This window comes from Neomonachus schauinslandi, chromosome 5, assembly GCF_002201575.2.
Source record: "Neomonachus schauinslandi chromosome 5, ASM220157v2, whole genome shotgun sequence".
In the NCBI taxonomy this organism is placed as follows: domain Eukaryota; kingdom Metazoa; phylum Chordata; class Mammalia; order Carnivora; family Phocidae; genus Neomonachus; species Neomonachus schauinslandi.
In genome coordinates, this window is record NC_058407.1 from 67,842,848 (window position 1) to 67,864,860 (window position 22,013).

At 38.1% G+C, this 22,013-nt stretch overlaps 1 protein-coding gene across 1 annotated transcript in view; it reads left to right on the forward strand.

Moving 5' to 3' along the window:
- NELL2 (neural EGFL like 2) overlaps positions 1-22,013 on the forward strand; it is a 344,834-nt gene that overhangs the window by 240,162 nt on the left and 82,659 nt on the right. Inside the window, 2 exon segments of the mRNA XM_021704922.2 lie at positions 6,502-6,624; positions 9,637-9,732. Of these exon segments, the coding sequence (XP_021560597.1) occupies positions 6,502-6,624; positions 9,637-9,732 (219 nt within the window).

Consider the following 22,013-nt stretch of genomic DNA (forward strand, 5'->3'; position numbering starts at 1 on the left):
CTCATTGTAAACTTATATTCCAGTCAACACTTGGGTCAGGGAAAGTAAAGAAGCTTTCTTTGTGGCACTTACACCTGTATGTTATGATAGCTGCTGTTTTCCCAACATTTCTGGATTTGGACAGAAGAGTAGAAGATGCAGCATAGACGGTATAATTCTTGTGACTGAAAAAAAATCCATCAGAGGAAAAGAAAGATTCTCTGAGGATAGTGAAGGTATATTATAATCTGTTACCAGAAGAGCAGAATCTAGAGTCTAAAGGTGTCAGAGGATCTGGTATACTGCTGGAGGGTGTGAGGCAGAATTATCCAGAAGCAGTGGACTTTGTTATCAGGGCCTGGCCAGGTGTCAGAGGAGAGGACCCTTGGATACTTGAGGTGTCTATTTGCCAAACCATTAATGTTGATCTTCCAGAGATTTTTCAGTTGGGGCAATGAGTGCTTGAGTCTAAGTTCTGTGAGCTGGTCACTTTGTTTTACAAACATTTGTATTTGACTATATTGGTATCTTCCTTTTCTTTTTTTTTCTTTTTTTTTAAATTTTATTTTGTTATGTTATGTTAATCACCATACATTACATCATTAGTTTTTGATGTAGTGTTCCATGATTCATTGTTTGCGTGTAACACCCAGTGCTAAACTCTCAGTCTTGTGAAGATATAGATTTTAGTATGAACAGAAAGTACCTCAGTGCTTTGCCCTAAAGAGTTCTATAATTTTAATAATGCTCCTAAAGTCTTAAGAAGACTATATAATAGGGGCGCCTGGGTGGCTCAGTCGGTTAAGCATCTGCCTTCAGCTCAGGTCATGATCCTGGGGTTTTGAGATCGAGTTCCACGTCCAGCTCCCTGCTCACCCTGCTCAGTGGGGAGTCTGCTTCTCCCACTCCCTCTGCTACTCCCCCTGCTTGTGCTCTCTCTCTCTGTCAAATAAATAAATACAATCTTTAAAAAAAAAAAGAATACTAGATAATACGAGAGAGAGAACTTCCTAATTGTGAAGCAATGGAAGACTCCACATATGACAAGAAGACATTAAATGATTGTAAACATTAAAACCCAAAACCTCTGGGCAATTGCAAAGGAAAACACTGGGATTAAAAAAAACAGATTGGGGAAAACACACACAGTAAATATGTCAGGCAACCCTACTGCCTGGCAATCAATAACCTAGATTTTGGAGTCAGATATGATTCACAGCTCTACCTCTTACTAGCCGTGTGATCTCAGGCAAGCTACTTGACCTCTCTCCAAGCCTAATTTAATTTTTTTTGAAAATAATAATGTTTCCTAATTAATATGTGGATTAAATGAGATAGTGTATATTATAAAGTATGCAATATGTAGTAAGCACTGAATTATAGCTACGGTTATTACAAATCATTCAGGTTCATTCGAATGTGTAAGAGGTTCAAGATTCCAAAAACAAAAGAAGCAAAGTACATGAATGCTGTTTCATTTTGGAATCTGCATCTTCCCTACACACATAACAATATCCACGTCAAATGCTCCATTCTCCATGAAGTTATTCTTAAATTCCTATCTGACCCAACAGAAATGATTTCTTACCCCTTTGATCTCTGCAGCTCTATGTAAACAGAGGTTTCTTCTTTACTTCATTATTTCTCATAACAAAGCCACGTATTAAAGGCATTTGTATTTTTGTCTTATCTCCCCAACTAAACTATAAGCTTTTTGAGGGAGCTACCATTTATAATCAAATTTTTTATAATCACATTTTTAATCCTAAGAAAATTGTAATACACAACTAGACCTTGAAGAAAATTGTATGTAATTGAACTGAATGTATATCTACAGATATACTTAAATTACTTTTCACTCCTATTTTCTGTAGTATTTGCATTTTGTATCAGTGAAATTCTTGAATAGAACATGTGCTATGTCTATTGTATGTCTGTGTTGAAATCATAGTAAGAAAAGCTATGTGAATTTTAACGTGACCGTTTTGTCTCTAGATAGTACATTCATTTTGGAAACAGCTCAATATGAATACCAAATTTCAAGCTCAATTTAAGTCCAACTGTATGTAACAATGACCAATGACCTGTTAGGTATGGAGTCTTAAAATGATTTCAGAGACATTAAGCTACTCAGGTTAGGAGTTGATCAGTGAAACTGAAGTGTTATTGTTCTATGTGACATTTAGATAAATCCAAGTGTATATAATTATCACTTTTTTTCTGTAGAGGAATTGGAATATATTGACCCCTGTCACTGGTATGAAATCAGTTTTACGGAGTACATAAGGATGCATAGCAAATTATGGCACATAGGACAAATCTTTGCCAGCTATCACTATAAGATTATTGAGTCTATGTATAATGTATTGTGATGATTGACAACTACATTACTTTTGTTTAGTACTGTTGAGTGATTTTTTTTCCTGTATGTTTATTTTTTCCATTTTAAATTTAAAATGTGTAGATACAAAATGTGATCAATTTTGATTAAAATAACCATATGCTATTATTTTTAATGAAGAACAGTTAGAGAGAGGTGTATTTGGTTTCAATCCCAGCTTTTATCTGGACTGTCATGTCACATGAACAATGAAGATTTTAACTGAGGATGTGAAAATAGCATTGAATCTTAGGAACTGGATATTGTGAACATCAGGTCTGAAATGTCTGCTTTTCAATATATATGAACTAACACTTGAAATTCATTTACTACTACATCCTGCCATGCTCTTCTCAAACACTGCAACATAGGGGCACCTGTGTGGCTCAGTCGGTTAAGTGTCTGCCTTCGGCTCGGGTCGTGGTCCCAGGGTCCTGGGATCGAGCCCCGCATCAGGCTCCCTGCTCGGCGGGAAGCCTGCTTCTCCCTCTCCCACTCCCCCTGCTTGTGTTCCTTCTCTCTCTGTGTCTCTCTCTGTCAAATAAATAAATAAAATCTTAAAAAAAAAAAAAAACACTGCAACATAATATTGATTTAAATCTTATCTTAATATTTCCTTCCTTATTTAATTTAATTTAATGTATTGTATGTTACAAATGTTGGAGGAAGTATTAAAAAAGGAGAGCCTGACTGGTGGGTTGCTGGTGGAGTCCTCAGGGATATGTGAGTCAGGGAAAGGCTAAGAAGTTGACATTTGACCAAAACTGGACATAGAGCAGCAATAATTACCTATTTACTGAGATGACCTTATAGAATATTTGCGCCATGTCTCACTCACATTCTGTTTTGTGGAGGGCTATCAAATTTAAGTTAATTCTTCTGTGAGGCATAGACGTTTCTTAAAAAAAAAGATTTTATTTATTTATTTGAGACAGACAGAGAGAGAGAGAGAGCACAAGCAGGTGAGGGGCTGCAGAGGAAGAAGCAGACTCCCCACTGAGCAGAGAACCTGAAGTGGGGCTTGATCCCAGGACCTTGAGATCACGACCTGAGCTGAAGGCAGACATTTAACCCACTGAGCCACCCAGGCACCCCGAGACATAGGTATTTTTTAAAACTTTTCCTAAGATCACGGTTTACTGTTAGTTGATGGTTATAAGTATAGCCAACTTTAAGTAGTGTGAAAAATTTTAAAGTGACAGTGTAAAGGAATTAATATTTTCTGTTCTCTAAGTATGTCTTGCTACCTTAATTAATATTTGAAATATCCCAAACAAAATATCACCACAGTAAAATTAGTTAAAAAAAAAAACAGTTTAGGGGGCGCCTGGGTGGCTCAGTTGGTTAAGCGATTGCCTTCGGCTCAGGTCATGATCCCAGGGTCCTGGGATCGAGGCCCACATCGGGCTCCCTGCTCGGCGGGAAGCCTGCTTCTCCCTCTCCCACTCCCCCTGCTTGTGTTCCCTCTCTCGCTGTGTCTCTCTCTGTCAAATAAATAAATAAAATCTTTAAAAAAAAAACCAGTTTAGATTTTCAGTAGCCTTCTATTTGGCGTCTTGTCTACAACTGAACGAATTGAGATTGGCTTGAATTATAATGGCAGAGGAAGCATTTCCTAGCTTTCTTCCTTTGGTCATTTATTCTTTTAATTGTATATTTAAGAAACATCCTTTGAATGCTGAAATGAAACACAAATAAATATACAAAATTCTTGTCCAAAAATTAACAGTTCCTGGTAGAGCATGAAGATGGAGAATCAAGGAGTAGTAGACATTTCTGATAAAATACAATAACAGAGCCTTATATATGGTGTTAGGGAAAACAGCCAACAGCCCCTAACTCTGCAGGAGGTGGCGAGAAAGGTGTTTGCACGTAAAACGAGACTTTTTAGTGTGATCTTTAGAAGTGGTAGGGGTTTGCCGGGAGAGTCAGTGGGGCAGGCACCTCAGGCACAGGGAACGGTATGTGTAAAGGAGCGTGTGGGTGTATTTCAAAACCTGAAAACTTTCTTTACCCTCAAATTGCTCAGGAGCATGCTTACTCATTTCAGTGACCTCGAGAGTTAATGACAGCAGGGGTAACCAGATCCCGGGTTGTGTAATTAATTAACGTGAATGGGAATCATCATACTGGGTGCTAAGCTCATCCTGTTAGGCCCCTCCTCTGGAGTGAGTTCTGTCTAATTAAGAAGACAACCAAGGCAGGGATGAAAACAGCATCAAATCAATCAGCAGCTGTCTTTAAAGAGCCTACGGCTGTCCATATAGAGATTTATAGATTAACTGCAGCACTTTGAATTGCACTGGGAAGAAAATTGGCAGCAGGTGCAAACTTGAGAGTGTAGATTTATTTTGCTCCAGGCAGCCAGACTCAGGGGTAGGTAGACTGCCCATTCCTGGCCCTCGGAAATTGTATAGTGGTCCAACGGTAGCCCCTATGTGCAATCCAGGTACTTTCTAAGCTATCATCGATGGGCATGAATTTGTAAAAAACTATGAAACTATGTTTCATAGCCCCAAGTCCTTCTGCTTCCAGTTTGCCTGCTCTGTTCTTTCCAGAACACTGAAACTATGTCTGATGTCTATGTAAACATCAGAAACTATGAAAGTTTCTGATACTAGATAATAAAGGTGGAATTTTCTACAATTCGGGGAAATTCAGCCAGGGATTTGGAGGATATCTATTCATGCAATTCTAAAACCTTAATGATTGAGAGCTCTCTTTCCTCTGAAAGATTATTGGGAATAAAATCTAAGAATTTTATTACAGGGCTATAGTTCAAACTATTATAACTTTGCACTTATATGTAACGCAGGGCACAAAATGTTAATCTTTATTTGAAAAAACATAGCATTCTATTTTAGTAGTTGAAATAAGTGATTTTAGTCTAATCTCAATATGCCCAAAGCAATTTTTTTTCAAAGTTATATATACATGATTATTATAATATATTGTCTGGAATAATGCATATATTGTCTAGAATACAAAGACTTCTAAAATGAAAAGTGAATACTTCTTTCTGCTTTGATGATTTATATCCTAATGAATCAATAGCTCAATTAATGTAAGTGTATTAAAATATATTTTTAATTTTAGGCCTAAGTAGTATTTATGTAAGAGACCACATGATGAGTAGTGCCACTTTTAGGGATTTTGCTGAACTAGTTTATATACATTTCCTCACTTATATTTCATTTCCTACTCATCTTGATTTTGATGTCAGATCTGTTTTCTTTCTCATATTCACTGTATTTGTTCCTTATATTTACATTTCTGCTGAACACAGAGCTAGAATTCTGACGTTGCCTAATGCTCCTGTGAACGTGGGCAGGCGACTTAAGCACTTGAAGCCACTATTGACTCGTTGTTAAAATGGCTATAATGATGTTGGTTCTACCTCTCCCAGGGGTGCTGGGAGAATCAGATGATTCAGTGCTTTCTAAAGTGTCAGGTTGCCCACAGTGAAAGGAAGTACCATATCGATTGTGTGTTTTAAAGTTTGGATTTGCACATATCATCAAAGCAAGTTGTCTTCTTTAACAGAACTCTGACACTTTCTTTGCAGAAGGAGAGAACTTTCCTAAGGAGGTCAGATATTCCCCAAGTAGTTTGCGTGTGTATCTTTATGTCTGGAAGTGTGGGGTGCAGCTGATAACGGCACCCTAACTAACTCCCAGAGCTTCAACTCTATTTTCCTGCAGGCCGGGATTCATGAGTAAATACAATTTCACATCCTTTCCTAGCCCCTTTTTCATGCTACAGGATGAAGAGAGAGGTAGCAGATTTATTTCATGAGAATAACTCCCCCAAATATTAATCACAGAGACTGTATACAGCGGCTCTGGGATCCACTTCTGAGAATGATCCACACTCTTGCCTCTCCTCTTCTTCCATTCCTTCCTCCTCTTGGTGGGTCTTCTGTCCAAATCCTTTTGCATTCAAGGTTTGTGGATGTGTAAACTATGTATGTATTTCAAGAGGAGTATACAATATTCAAAATATGAGCTCTTTTTTAATATATACTTTGTGGAAATCTGTGTTTGAAAGAAATACCACGCAATAACCAAGGTGCAGAGGCAGTTTAAAATGCAGTCTCTTTGAATACCTGTCTTTGAGTAACCAGACTGTATTTCTCATTCCAGAACACGACGAGTGTATCACAAATCAGCACAACTGTGATGAAAATGCTTTATGCTTCAATACTGTTGGAGGACACAACTGTGTTTGCAAGCCAGGCTATACGGGGAATGGAACCACATGCAAAGGTAAAAGGTTTAAACGGCAGCGCCTGGGGCATTAAGGATAATGCAGTCCCTCTTCACCTCCCTCCATTCCTTCTCATCACTGTCATCTCCCTTCCAGGGACTTCCCACACCCCTGAGAGCTTTGCGGTGTGGCTCACAGTCTTCCTCCTGGGTTATGTTGGTGTTTACGTGGCCAAACTGTTCAACAGCGTTGATGTAGCATTCCTTGACCTCCACCACAGTTTCCATCTCTGTTCCTGTCCAGCAGACCACACCTATAATCACACCTGGGCACTTTTGTATGGAACTGTTCCACCTTCGAAATCTCAAACGTCAACTTTGTATCATCTTGCCCCAAGTCCTTCTGCTTCCAGTTTGCCTGCTCTGTTCTTTCCATGACTCTTGATCTTCAGTTGTGCAGTACATACAATTAGCAGCATCACACCAGCTACAGAAGTAGCGCAATTTCTCTGATCCTCCCTTTTCTTTCAGTTTGCCGGTCTCCTCCCAGGTTCAAATACTTATTTTTGAATCTGAACGTGACAGCTGTGTTTTTTTGACAGTACAGTCAACCCATTTGTTCTACTACCAAAATCCACTATAAATATCTCTATCGGGGGTCAGTCTGACCGTGTTTCTTCTCTACTCTCTTTTGAGCTGTTGAACACTAATTAACTGGGAATATTGGGTCTCTACTTGTTGTGGTTTCCCATTTTTGCTGGCTTGTCAATGCCAATCAATAATTCTTTTAAATGTCCTGTTGAGCCCAGATTTTCCTTTCCATCAGTGGATAGTAGTGCACCACTATCCACCAATTTACCAATTAGTTCACCAATGCCCTCTTTTCCTTCATCAGATGGGCTTACCTCCTACTTCACAAGGGAAATAGAGGTTCTATTTTGGAAACTCCACAAACTCCTTTAGGCTAAAGTCCGTATTCCTTATTATGTCATATAGATTTTTTTACGATTCATATAAAAACTACCCACTTCTCAAATACATGTGCCCATTATCCTGGAGTTGACTAAAATCAATTTGGTATGACACTGTGTATGTGGGAGGTAGGAAATAACTAGGGATGGCCGATGAGCATGGGTCTTAAGACCTAGTCTACAATAATACATTGGATGCAGATATCGTTGGGCCAGAGGATTACTCTGCTTTGTAAAAGTCTATGGGGATCTGAGAAACTATGGACTCTGAGAAACAAACTGAGGGTTTTAGAGGGGGGATGGGTTAGCCCAGTGATGGGTATTAAGGAGGGCACATATTGCATGGAACAAAGGGTGTTATAAGCAAACAATGCATCATGGAACAGTACATCAAAAACTAATGATGTAGTGTATGGTGACTCACATAATAAAATAAAGTTAATTTTAAAAAAGTCTATGGGAATCTTTAATTTAGAGCAATGTGAACAGGCCTACTCACTTTGAGGTCTAAATCCCAAGAAGATTTTGCCAGAGAAACTAGACGGATCCTGAGAAAAGCCAGATGTTTAAAGCCCATTGCCTAGGACTTCCTCAGAGCACCCAGATATACTGAGAATTGGCAGAGGAGAGGGGTTAAGACTTCATCTGGGAGCCCAACTTCTCACTCTTATTTCTCTTTCACTCTGATTCATAATTAATGTGAAGAATAAAGCTTATAGCATAAAGAACTCTTGCAATCATGAGCAGATGCAGACAGGTAATTCTTATCTTTGAAGGAAGGAAAACTTTCATGGGTCCAAAATTTCTGCTGGAAGTTGAGACTCTAGGTTGCCTGAATAAAGACTCCCAGTTCATGTGTGTATTCCTGCTGGGAATGTCAAAAGCTGAGAGATAAGTAGTGTAGATGGAGGATCTGAATCATTGAGTCCTGTGCTATGCCCTTGCACAGTATTCCAAGGAAGACACACACACGGTTTAGCAGATGGACGCTTTGTTATTTATGAGGTTTACATTCTCAATCTCTTTGCAAATCCTTGGTGACTAGGTACTCTTTTTGCCTGGAATGAAGACAGATTGGGACCTACAACCAAAGAAGCCGAATGGCCTCTTTGTGCCCCTTCCTTTAACTCAGCACCAGAATCCCCAATGTCTCCATTTTACCACCCCGAGAAAGTACATCCTAACTAATGAGAGGAAGCACGTGCCAGAAAACTAGAGAGAAAGCTTTTGCCCCAGTGCCTGAAACAAGCTGGCCTAATTCATCCATTACAGGCCTTGCCAGGCTGAGGAAATGGGTTCTGAGCCTTATAGAACCAAAGAACAAGCTAAAGTGGAAACAGAAGCATCTAAGGGTGCTCAGTCTCACCAGTCTTGTTTTTCTCACCTTCTTTGAATTGGGCAGCACATCTCAAGAGGTCACTCTTGCAATGGCTCAGATCTTGGCTCCTTTTCCTACTCATAGAAGAATTCCCCTCACTCACAAACCCCACTAACACAGCAGGCTTTGCAATGCCTTTGCCCTTAATCCTGGATCCGGACCTGTCCTCAGCAGAGGAGTGCAAGGCTCTTTCTGAAGACCACTACAGCCAATTCTTACCATTGGCCAGCTTCTCACTGGGACTGATTTAGAACTTTGTGAAAGACGGGGCATTTCTCTAATACTTTGGTACATTGGCCAGTGTGTAGAATGATCAGAGTCTCATAGGAGCCAATCATTTTCTCTTTCTTTACTCAGTCTCTAAATGGTAGTTTGCTCCTTAAGAAAGCTCTAGGATAGCTTTCGTGTTTTCATTTCAAGCTGGACTGTTACAATGAGATGCAACTCTAATTCTCACATACTTCCTGTTGTGTGCAGGTTACTGTTTTTAGCTAAAAGAAAGTTTAGTGTTTTATTTTACGGGTGAAATATTTCTTTAATGTTGAAAAGAGTACTGTTTTACAAATCGGGTTGAAGTTTCTTACCTGCATGGAAAGTCTTACGGGAATTTGAAAGTATAATAATATACATAATTCGATGTCCACATCTCCAAGGGCATAAAGAAAAGTATCTTGAACTACTTACTTCTAAAATACTAAAGTCATGTATCTGAATTATTTTTAGCATTTTGCAAAGACGGCTGCAGGAACGGAGGAGTTTGTATTGCTGCGAATGTGTGTGCCTGCCCGCAAGGCTTCACCGGGCCCAGCTGTGAAACGGGTAAGACTATCATTACATCTTCTAGAAAATGAATTTTTACGCCTATGTATAAAGTAATCCATGAGGAAAATAATGTTTCAAGTTTCAAGTGGCTCTCGAAGCGTGGCATTATTAATAAGGAAGTGCTGGGAGGGAGGAGGTGGGAAGTTTCAGTGATGCATATTCACTGGGCGTTTGCCCAAAGTCATTCTGTGGAGGGTTTGCAGCTATTGTCAACTAGAAGAATATTGGACATTTTTAGAGAGATATTTGGGATTGGCCAGGATTTTGTGACTTCATAATTTGTTTTACTCATTTGGAGCCCATTTTTCCTGGAATCTGTATGACTGTATTAAAGCATAGAGTTCAAATTTATGGCCAACTCCCTTCCTAGGACATACTACTTCCTGCCTTCACGTTTGAGAATTTTTAATAAGTTTTTGCCTGGAACATGGAGTATGCATTCATTGCTGTTTATTTACAAAATATTTAAAGTTTTCTACTTTTTAATTATTCCTCATCCAAGTTCATTTTGAATTCACTCTTTCTGATGGATACTAATACTAGAAACTAATATATATGTGTATTATATATTATATAACATATATAATTACATAGTCTGTATATATCTTATGATCCACAGTAAGATATTTTGTCGGTTGAAAACACACCATGAGAATAATAGCTCTTGAATTAAAATCATGTCAACAGTAGTTTTGGTTGCTTTGGGTTAAGTGGGTTCTAATAGTAGATGACCTCAGAAAGTCCATTATGCTCCCTGAGAGAAAGCTGCTACCACCAGTGATGGGTGGTTCCCATCTTACTTTCCATAAATCTCTATATAATAGATGTGGTGCATGCCCTGCCTCCTTTTCACTTGCAGAATCCTCTGGTTTAATAAAAACGCTGATGGATAAGAATGTGAGACAGAAAATGTTCTGGACCATTTGGGAAGTGAAAATTTTCCTGAATACTCGGATCACTGTGCGTCACTAGATTGTTTCCTTCTATAAGTACCTCTAAGTGATAATCTTCAAACTTCAGTGACTATTTGGTTACAAAGGTCTCTAATAGAAAATGGATCGTGGCCATCTTTGATATGCAGGACTCTTTCTTAAGGGGATTATTTCCTAAATCAGGAGTTCCAAACTCATTGTGCATGTGGCTCACCCACAGGGCTTATTAACTTGTTAACAATACAGATTTCTGGTAATTAACTATCATAGGATTTACTAGGTCAAAATTAGGCACTTCTAGTTCCATGGTTCTGTAATGTTTCTATCCCATGGTCTCCACCAAGACATCCAAACACATCAAGGTACACTGTGGGCCTCCTTTATATCCACACGTGTGGTGACCATGTTTCCTGAATACAGTATTTGGTGCTGCTTCTAGTGAAGAGTCTGGATAAAGAAATACTGGATTTTTCAGGGCATTTCAGTGGTGTGCAATTTTTAAATAAAGGCTGTCCCAGAAAATCTGAGATGAATAATGGCCATGCCTAATTCTGTGTATCATTCTTCCACTAGAAAAAAAAGTTACATATGAGATTTTGAAAACCTGAAATGGGGTAAGATTGATCTGAGCATGTAAAATTTAAAACTAGGGAGTTAAAAATAACCCAACAGAATATTTAACTGTTTCTAATTATCTTTGAACTTTCAGTCTGTATGAAGACAATCCCAGACTTAACTCTAAGTAGCCATCTGTAAGAGCCAAGGGCTTTGAGAAGGACAAAACAAATGTGGGTTCAAAAGCTAGCCCTACCATTTACTTGTTATGTGGCCTTGGGCAAGTTACATAACTTCTCAGTGTCTTGTACTATCTATACATCACCTTACTCTTCACAGGTCTCTTCCAAGATAGGTATTACCTCCATTTTTAAACAAAAATATTGGGTTCAAACGATTAACTTTTTTTGTAAGGCCATAGAGTAAACAGCTGAATACAGAGGTTTTTCTACCCCAAACCCAGGTTTTTTGTTTTTGTTTCTGTTTTTTTTAATCTATATCAATGTTTTTCAAAGTTTCTTCTGAAGTCATTCTAATTGACAGAGGAGAGAAAATATCTTCACCCAGGGCCATCCTGAAAAGGCCAACCACAAGGGTAAATAAAATTTCTTCAAAAACTCATGTTTTTCCCCAAAAAATTCATTCATTTGTATTCCATAATATATGAAAACATTTAACTTACTACCATTGAGTTAAGTTGGTTCTGTAAGACATGGGTCATAGTTTGTCTCTGCCTTCTAGCATCTCCTGGCCCAAAACCACATTTCACTATTTGAGAAGCAAGACATTCCTGTCTCCTTCCTGAGAAGTTGTAATGATAGTACTTGCCTCAAAGTATCTGTCCCAGTTATTGCTCCAGGGTAGATCCTAACCCCTCACCTTCTAGCACCACCACTTTTGTTGATGGTGTGCCTTTTAAAAAATATCTTTAGAGGAGAACCACATGAAATAATCTGTTCACTCATTTATTCAACAAACATTTATTTAGGATCTTTTTTGTGCTGAGCACTGATATAGAAACAGAGTATAGCAGCGAACAAAACTGAGGTCTTATCTGCATGGAAATTATGGTCTAGTTGAGTTAGAGGGTCTATACATAGGAAAGTAAATAAATACATAAAATAGTATCAGGTAGTAATAGTTTCTATAAAGAAAACTAATGCAAATTATTTTGATTAACCTATGGACCTTACATATGAGGGGTATTGTTATTATTGGTATTTACTTCATTAATAAAGCTCAGTTTGATACGTCACATGTGGTGGTGGGGAGGGTTGAGGGGCATTGGGATTGGGCCTGCTTAAGCCAGGCCCCCCGCTGATGCCACCTGATGAAGAAGTCATGCCCAACACACAGCCTCTATTGCCACAGAGACGAGGACCACAGACAGAGCGTGGAGAATATACCCCCACTGTCACTGCCTCAGACCAGAAATGACACGCATGTCCCTTCCTCTCACATACCATTGGTCAGAGCTCACCACATAGACTTGAGCAGTTCAGAAAATGTAGTTGAACTGAAGGTCCAGGAAGATGAAACTGGTTTGTGCCCATTACGCCAGTCTTTGGCTGTATCTTCTGTCTGGCAGTGCCGGTACTAAACAACTCTAACCATTTTCTACATTGTCTCATCTACTCAGATGGAGGAACTGAGTTATTTCCTTTTCACTTTTCAGCCTCTGCCTTCTTTCCACCTCTGGCGGGGATCTTTCACTTGGAATTCCTGAACCTCTGCCCGTCTCTGGCTAGACTTTGGGAGTCCATGAATTCCCTGAATATACATGTATGTCTACACTTTTCTGCAGAAAGAATTCAGAGCATTTAAAGATGGCATACAGATTCTTTAATTTCTAAATAGTTAAAACCACTAGGGAGAGAATCTTCCATGATTCATAAAGAGAACTACCTGCTCTTTTATTCTGTGGAAGGTGATCCAAATGCAAATATCCAATGTCTTCCAGTATGTTTCTTTGGGGACCTTAAATCTCAAGACCCCACACTGAATACATCAGCTCCATGACTTTTGGATTGTCTCTTCTTCCTCTTCTATTACCAAACCCTGGTTCTTCACTTCTACTCTTTTCTTCAGTGAGCGGCTTTACCCACCAAGTTTTGTTGGCCAGCAAAGAATGAGTCACCCCTCTTATCCCCTTTCACCTCCCATCAAATCCTTTTGATTCTCTTTACTGGGGTCCATTTCTTTCCATTCTGGCTGGCTCTACAGTCGTTCAGCGCTCTCAGGTGTATCTCTCTCCAGTCAGTTCTCCATAGGATATCTGAGCACAGATCTCATCATATCATTCCATACTGAAAAAAACTTTAGTATCCCCCATTGACCTCACATTTCTTGATAGACCCTTCAAGATTTGTTCCCTGCTTATCTACCCAGTGTTCACCCTCTTGTCCCTCAGTCTCCCCACTTCGTTTACAGCCCCAGGCATTGAGTCTCATGGGGGTGAAGCATGTATCGTGTTCACTTTTGAATCTTCAAGACATTTTGGTAAATAAATAAAGACATAAATGAGTGGTCAATTAAATGAGGAGGTAAGATGTGGTTGCATCCGTATTTGCTGGACTTTATTGAACATTAATTTAAAGAGGACTTCAGGGTCATCTGGTCCTAAACTCTCATATGGCAGATGAGGTAATTAAGGTACAGAGGGGTGAAGTAACTTATTATAAGATGTTTCATTATAGACACTGATTTGCAATTTAAAACTCTTTTCCTTCCTTCCTTCCTTCCTTCCTTCCTTCCTTCCCTCCTCTTTCCTTCCTTCCTATGCCATGCTATCTGTTCAGGAATTTATCCTACTCTCATCTCTCACGAGGTCTGTGCTTTTTGTTATGCCCTCCCCTTCAACTGTCAAATAATCCTGTTGTCTTTATCAGTGCAGACCATGGCTGTTTTTCTCTCCTAAGGTATGGAAAAAGCATCAGGACTGTCAAGATTTTCTAAGTATAGGAATGGCCTAAATCTTGGCCTGCTGGAACTGAATGCTGCCTGATAGCTGAGAAAGGAGTCTAATACCTGGCCCCAGTGGCCCTCTGTTGTGCCTTCACAATGGAATCACTGAGCATGAAGTAATAGGATTTACTAGTTTCTTGAAAGACAGTCTTAATGTGCATGACCTTTACCAACCCTTGTTACTTTATTGAGAAGGTCTCCCCTGAACCCCCTTCCCCTAATTTATTGAGTCTTATGTTTGCATCATGTGTATCTTGCTGGAGTGGTTCAATCCCCTTACCAACTTCACAAAGAGGCTACTATGTGTATTTTCTTACTGAGCAAAATTAATTTTTCATGGCCTTCTTTTTTAGCCACTGTGTAAAATCACCCACATGTACAGCATAACTTCATTTTTAATTAAACATCCTAATATTCCATCAGGTGTTTAACTTGGATTTAGCAGGGTGATTATTTCTTGGATAACTCAATAAAATGTATTAGAAATCTCTGTGCTGAGGTTTCACAGCTCTCTCATTGCCATACTGTATTTCTTGCACAATCACTAAACCTCAGCAAACATGTGTCTGGTGACCTCATTAATATGCAAAGCTGTCTTAGTATACTAAAAGTAAATCTTTCAGTCATGATTTATAGCATAACTCGAAAAGATGTGACAGTCCCCTATAAGTAACTGCCGACTTAAATCAACTTAAAATGTTTATTACTGGGGAAAAGTTGATATCAAATGGCAGTGCTAAAAAAGATAGGCTGTAATATCAAAGCAGAGGAGATCAGACAATTTGGTGATAAATGGCTTCTTTTTTTTTCTGTGTGTAAAATAATGGGTTTCTTAGCCACAGATCAAAACATGAGATGAGATTTTAATTCTTTTTAGTGAGTAGTTAAATGAATATAAATTCAAGTTGCATTCCTAAGTGTTTGTGTAGCTTTTTAATAATATCTGTGGTTTCAAAAAGGTAAAAATAAGCAGGAGGCATATGTGGATGTTGCTTTACTTCAAAGGTAACTGCAAATTGATCGAGGTTGATTGATTTTAAAAAGTCTCCATTATTACTGTTAGAGTGTAGGTAGTAAAAATCCTTTATTTCATTTATAGTAACAAAGTTATTTTGTTAGTAGTATGTACAGTTAGCATTTATTATTAATGTCAAATGGTATTATATTTCCTGATATGGTTAAATTAGCACATTTTTCACCATTAAAGGAACACATTGATTTAATCTCATGATTATGTAGCTTTCCTTTAAAGGCATATTTTTCAGAAGCTTACATTATTTTATACCACTTTACATGGGAAGAAAAAAATGCAGAAGCAAGAGAAAATTCAAAACATTTCTGGCATAGCATATCTTTTTTTTACCAAAATGACTCAGAGCGAAATTCCATTACCAAAATGTATATCTTTTTGTGGGAGAAGAGAATTTTAGTAAGACTTTTGAGATAATATAGTTAATAAGGAAAGAAGAACCTAAGATACCTTTGTTTTACCAGTAAGGGTGATCTTTTTTTAGTATTATTTTGAATTTATTTTGTTCTAGCTAAACAAATACAAATTTTGTATACAAAAATTGTTCAATAAACTTTATTGTATTAAAGAAAACCCAGGATGAAAGAAGTTCAGCTTCTGATCCTTCAGTGTCTATTGAAGTCACTTTCCAGATTTGAATTTCTCAAGGGGAGAGACAGGACACAGCTGATCATTTGGTGGTTTGTAACGTGGGATCCATACCTATGGAGGGATCTTTTAATTTGCCTAAGACAGAATCTCCTGTCATACTTGAGTTGCTTCTGATCGTTAAACTTGGTATCTAATGATAAAAGTGATTGAATTATATTTGATGAATGAAAGTGTTTTAATGAACTTTGGATAAATTAGGGATTTAGGTCTCAATGTGACTTTTTCTTATTATAAAATTTTTAAAAAACAAACCGAAGAACTCTCACGGAAGGCTTTTTGACTATACGCTGCATATGAGTTAACTTGGGTACTTAAGATATATCTTCTCTTTATGTAGGTTATCCTTAACCGTTTTTAAATAACCCTTTAATTGATTAATATTATGCCAAACCCTGGTCTTTTCGGAAGCATTTAACATAGTGGTCAAGAACATAAGAACTTGAAGTCAGAAAGACATCGATCGGCCTGAGTCCTAGCTCTACGGCTGACCAACTGTGTGACCTTTTCTATGTTATTTCATTTTTCTATGCCTTAATTTTCATATGTATGAAATGAAGGATGATAATAATATCTACCCTACCTCATGGATCTGTTCTAGAAATTAAATGAAATAATGTATACATTATTAGGTAGGCCTTACAATACAGCATCATTCTGGAACATGATAAGTACTCAATAAATGGTACCTGATGTGATTGTATTATACATTTTAAGTAGAATGTTGGGTACAGAACTGTTTGAAGCTTTTGGACTCCTTTGAGTTAGCTGGAGATACCCTGAGATATTATAAAGTAAGGGTTTTTTTTTTTTTTAATATTTTATTTATTTATTTGACAGAGAGAGAGACAGACAGCGAGAGAGAGAACACAAGCAGGGGGAGTGGGAGAGGGAGAAGCAGGCTTCCCGTGAAGCAGGGAACCCGATGTGGGGCTTGATCCCAGGACCCCAGGATCATGACCTGAGCCAAAGGCAGACGCTTAACGACTGAGCCACCCAGGCACCCCTAAAGTAAGGGTTAAGAGTAAGAAATCATTCTAGTTTTCTTGATTCATTTATAAACCAACTTTAAGTATAGTTTTACTATACCTTAATGCTTTAAAATCTTTAATTTAGCAATTTGCATTCTTTACGTTTAAAATTGCTTTATTTTAATTCTAATGCAAATCTTAAAAATTAATGTTTTGTGGAAATCTAAGCCTTTGTACTATTCAAAAAGTAGTTAAAAGTTCTTAGTGTTAAATCTCAAAGTCATTTTTCCAAGTCCTTCAGGTTAATTGGAAAAAATCTTACTCTTTCCATGTATCAGTCATGTATAATAGATAACAATTCTGATGGGGAAATATTTCAGACTCTTTTATTGTAAGGCCTACCTAATTAACATTGGAAATGAGGACACATCATGGAGTTAATATAAGGGGAAAAAAATAGCTTTCAAGCTGTTAGAGGTCAGGTCTCCAAGAAAAAAAGCCTAGTGGACTTATTTGGGAATTTGGAAAAGATCTTCACTTTTGCTTTAAAAACATTGATAATTTTTTCAGTGGGTCACCTATGAATATATTATATTGTGTTATACCCTTGAATTCCTAAAATCCATTCCCTCCTTATTTTTTATTACTCAAAACAAACCAAATAAAGTCACTTTTATATTTTTATTTGATATTATTCTAAAATTAATTAACCAGATACTTCATTAATATTTCCAATAAGTAGTATATGCACTGGTATAAAATTTAAAAGGGCAAAGAGCATATAATGAAAAGTAAATCTTCTTTGTACCCTTTTGCCAATCATTACTTTTTTTTCTCACTTAACAATATATCTTGGAACTCATACTATCATTACATCTTCATTAGACAGAGTGATTCAAATAAGAAAGCCAGTCTTGTCAGAGCCTGCTGCATTCAAATAGCAGATTTTAATTTGTAACTCTGTGGTTGCCAATAAGAATGCACATCTTGGGGACCAGATCTTTCTCTTCCTTTGGGCACCCCCATCCTTTGGTTGGAAATGTTCTGTAATTTTCTCATTTATAAATTCTAAATTTTTTTTACATAGATAAGCTGATGAACTTTTATTCATTACAAGTGTGATAGCAGGACAGATTTCATACCCTGAAGAGACATGAGAATGTGATAAAGACATGAACAGCTATCTCAGTCTTAGTCTTCTTTAATTCAGAATATCTCGAGGATGCAACATTTAATTTATACTCAAATTATTTTTGCTTCTTGCATTGTTTCTTCCTTCTATGTTTTGTTTCTTTCTTCCTGAGGGACCTACGTTAGTACTCTTAGGGTGGGTCTGTTAGTGGCAAACTCTCAGCATTGGTCTGAAATGGGCTTTATGCCATTTTTACACTTAGGTTAGTTAGGTGTCTATTTCTAGATTTTTCTCTCTCTAGAAGCACTGTGAAGGAGGAAGTATCCCAGTGCTTTTTGGGCCTCTGAGGTTTCTGTGTAGAAGTCGACTGCCAGTTCAATTGTAATTCATTTGAAAATCCTTTTTTGTTTAATTGCTTTTAAGATCCCGTTTTCCTTGGGGTTTGTGGTTTCAATGTTTTGTACCTAGGGATGAATTTATTTTTATTTATCTTGCCTGGGGATCCTTTAGATTATTGAATTAAAGGAGTCCTCTTTTTCATCCATTTTGGAAGACATACAGTCTTTATCTCCTCAAATATTGTTTCTCTCTCATTCTCTTTATTCTTTCCTCCTGGTTTTCCTATGGGATATATGTTGGCTCTTATCTTTCTGTGTTTGGTATTTTCCATCTCTTTAACTCTCAGTGCTGTGCCCTTTGCGATTTCTTCATTTCTATCCCCCAGTCTATCAGTTATCTGCTCAGCTTTGGCTAATCCTTTGTTTAGCCTATCCATTGATTTTTTTTTTCTTTTTTTAGTTCAGTAACTATCTTTTTCACTTCTAGGTCTACTCTTTTTCAAATTTTTGGTACTTTTCCCCTTTGTTCTTATCCTTGTGATTTTGATTCCGTCCTTTATGTCTTTAACAATTTTAAACATGTTTCCATTACATTGTCATCTTTTTTTTTTAACACTTTATCCTTTTTAGCTTTTTTTTAAATTTTATTATGTTATGTTAGTCACCATACAATACATTGTCATCTTTATCATATTGCTCTATTATCTGCAGTGTAAGGGGGTCTACATCTGCCTTTTATTATGCTTGCTGACTATTGCCCCTGATGCAGTGTTTCCCCATGGGTTTTGTGCTTTTGATGTCTGCCCTTACCTTCATTGAAGATTTACCTGGGAAACCTGAGGTCTTTTCCCTCCAGAGAAATTTTGCTTTTACTTCTGCAGGTATGGCAGGAATATTACGGTGGATGTTTGTGTTAATCTCTTTACCAGCTGGCATGCCATACTAGTGACATAAACTTGAATCTCATAACTCTGTAAGAGAAGCATTTTTTTTTTCTCCCCACCCAAGTATTGACAAAAATAGAGTGTCTCCTCCTAATCTCTTGTGCCAGCGGGGGCTTTATTTGTGTGTATGTTTCTATCCTGCACTTAAACTGCTGGGGAGCCCTTCAAGGATCCTGTTCAGTGCTGAAGTCTTGGACCTTATATAGGAACATCTCCTCTGTGCTGTCACCATGTGAGCCATAAAGTCCAGATCTGGTTTTCAGCTTCCTCATGGGCTGGATAGGAATTTCCATTTTGTAAATGAGCTAAGTTATGAATTTCCTATAATACACTTTTAAGCCATGTGTTTGTAGAAGGGTTTTCAGGTTATGCAGTTCTCAATATTGCTGGGATTGGAAAGGAAGTTACATAAGTATTTTGTTGATGCTCTCAGGAGAGAGAAATTCTGGTCACTCATAAATCTGCAGACAGTGAGGGGACACTCATGGTGGCAGAAGGAAAATGGGGTGGAACGTGGGAAGAAACAATGGTAATAGGATCAACTTTATGGAATATGCTAGGAATGGAGCTGGGGATGTGGCTGCTTCTTTCTCTTCACTAAATTTCTGATGTTCCTAAGAAGAGTCTGTACTTTTTCCTAAAGGGTCTTCATCAATGGTTAGTTTCCATTTCATTCTTCATGTAAACTTTCTGGAAGAAACCACTGAGATATAGGTACAATAAACCCATAGCAATCAGTTTTATACACACACACACACATATATATGAAACAATCAGCTTTATCTGCTGACTGGTAACTGTTTTTTGGGGCGCCTGTGCCTGGGTGGTGCAGTGTGTTGAGCATCTGACTCTTGGTTTCGGCTCAGGTTGTGATCTCACGTTCATGAGTTCGAGCCCGAGTCAGGCTCCATGCTCAACACGGAGTCTGCTTGGGATTCTCTCTCCCCCCCACTCTGCCCCTCCCCCTCATGCTCTCTCTCTCTCTCTCTCTAAAATAAATAAATAAAGCTTTAAAAAAAAACTCACCTTTTTTTTGAGGGAATAAAATATATTCTAGGTAATTTTTTTTTAGATTTAAAGGAAAATGTGGTGTACGAGGATAGAGTTAAATATCAAACCTGGATATAGAGTCAAGTCAAAGAAGATGAATCTGATTTACAAAGGACATGAATTGGGGAGGGTAGTTAATAGGACAAAAGACAGAACAAAGATTCAAAGTAATTCAGATTCCAAGAGCAATGGGATTGAATTAACACTGTGACATGTAACAGACATGTGAAATTACCTCCTGTAGTTGTCCTGCTTTCAGCTCAAGTAAGGCCACACTGTTTCTACCGGTAATTTATTTTTAGATTCTTAATTCTGATCTCTTGCATCTTGGGCCTATGTTCATTGTGTCCTTGGCCATAACCTTATTTTTCTTCTTTTCTTTAGTTTCATTCCCCCCACCCCCTTTTCCCCCATTTCCTCCCACTGGAGCATGGGTTCCTTGAAAGTAGAGGTGAAGCCAACGATTTCGTGTTTCTCATAGGACTTGGCATCACGTTTTGCATCTAGCAGGCAGGCAATGAATATTAATAAGATATAAGTGCATTCTTGCCTTTGGGTTAAAAAAAACAATTACACAATCGGGGCGCCTGGGTGGCTCAGTCGTTAAGCGTCTGCCTTCGGCTCAGGTCATGGTCCCAGGGTCCTGGGATCGAGCCCCGCATCGGGCTCCCTGCTTGGCAGGAAGCCTGCTTCTCGCTCTCCCACTCCCCCTGCTTGTGTTCCCTCTCTCGCTGTGTCTGTCAAATAAATAAAATCTTTAAAAAGATAACAAATTATAAAAAATAAAATTCCACTTTTGGGGGGGACCTAGGTGGCTCAGTCGTTAAGCGTCTGCCTTCGGCTCAGGTCATGACCCCAGGGCTCTGGCATCGAGCCCCGCGTCGGGCTCCCTGCTTGGCGGGAAGCCTGCTTCTCCCTCTCCCACTCCCCCTGCTTGTGTTCCCTCTCTCGCGGTGTCTCTCTCTGTCAAATAAGTAAATAAAATCTTTAAAAATAAATTACACAAGATAGAGAACTTTAATAGTTTCATGCTTTTCTTGACGGCTGATTCCAAGTTAAGTATGAACCCAAAGTATAATGTGCCAGCTCTAAAAGAAAATGCATACTTAGCCTTTGCTAGTACAGAGTATGCCAAACAATTTAGGTAATAATAGTCTCCCTGAATTCTATGTACTTATTCCACAATGGACTCTTGTGTTCACTTTGGCCAAGAGATTTTAAGAGGTTATTGGCAAATGGGAGTGTGATCAGGGAAAAGTTAGCTGGGAGATGGAAGCTCTAGTGGATATAAGAGGAGAGTTGAACAAACCTGAGGTGTTTAACCAAGAACTGAAATAAATAAAGAAAACTAAAAGGTGGCATGAAACTACCCTTAAATACAGGAAGGGCTAAACTAGTATAGGGATTTTGAATTAGATTATTATGTGTAGCTCTAGTGTGCAAAACTAGTAAATTTATCAGGAGTTTCAAATAAGAAATAATGTTCTTTGATATGAAAATGGGATGCACCAGCCTGCATGTGCAAATAGAATCTGGAGGACCAAATGTTAGGAACACTTAGGGCCCATATGACTTCCCCACTGGATCTAGATGGCCTAGTTTATGGAGATAATCTAGGACTCCTGTTTCAATTTTTCATAAGAGAGGCTACTTTAAACTGTGTATCTATGGGCATTTCCTTTAGCAGTGTAGCTTGATGCTTAAGAATTTGAGT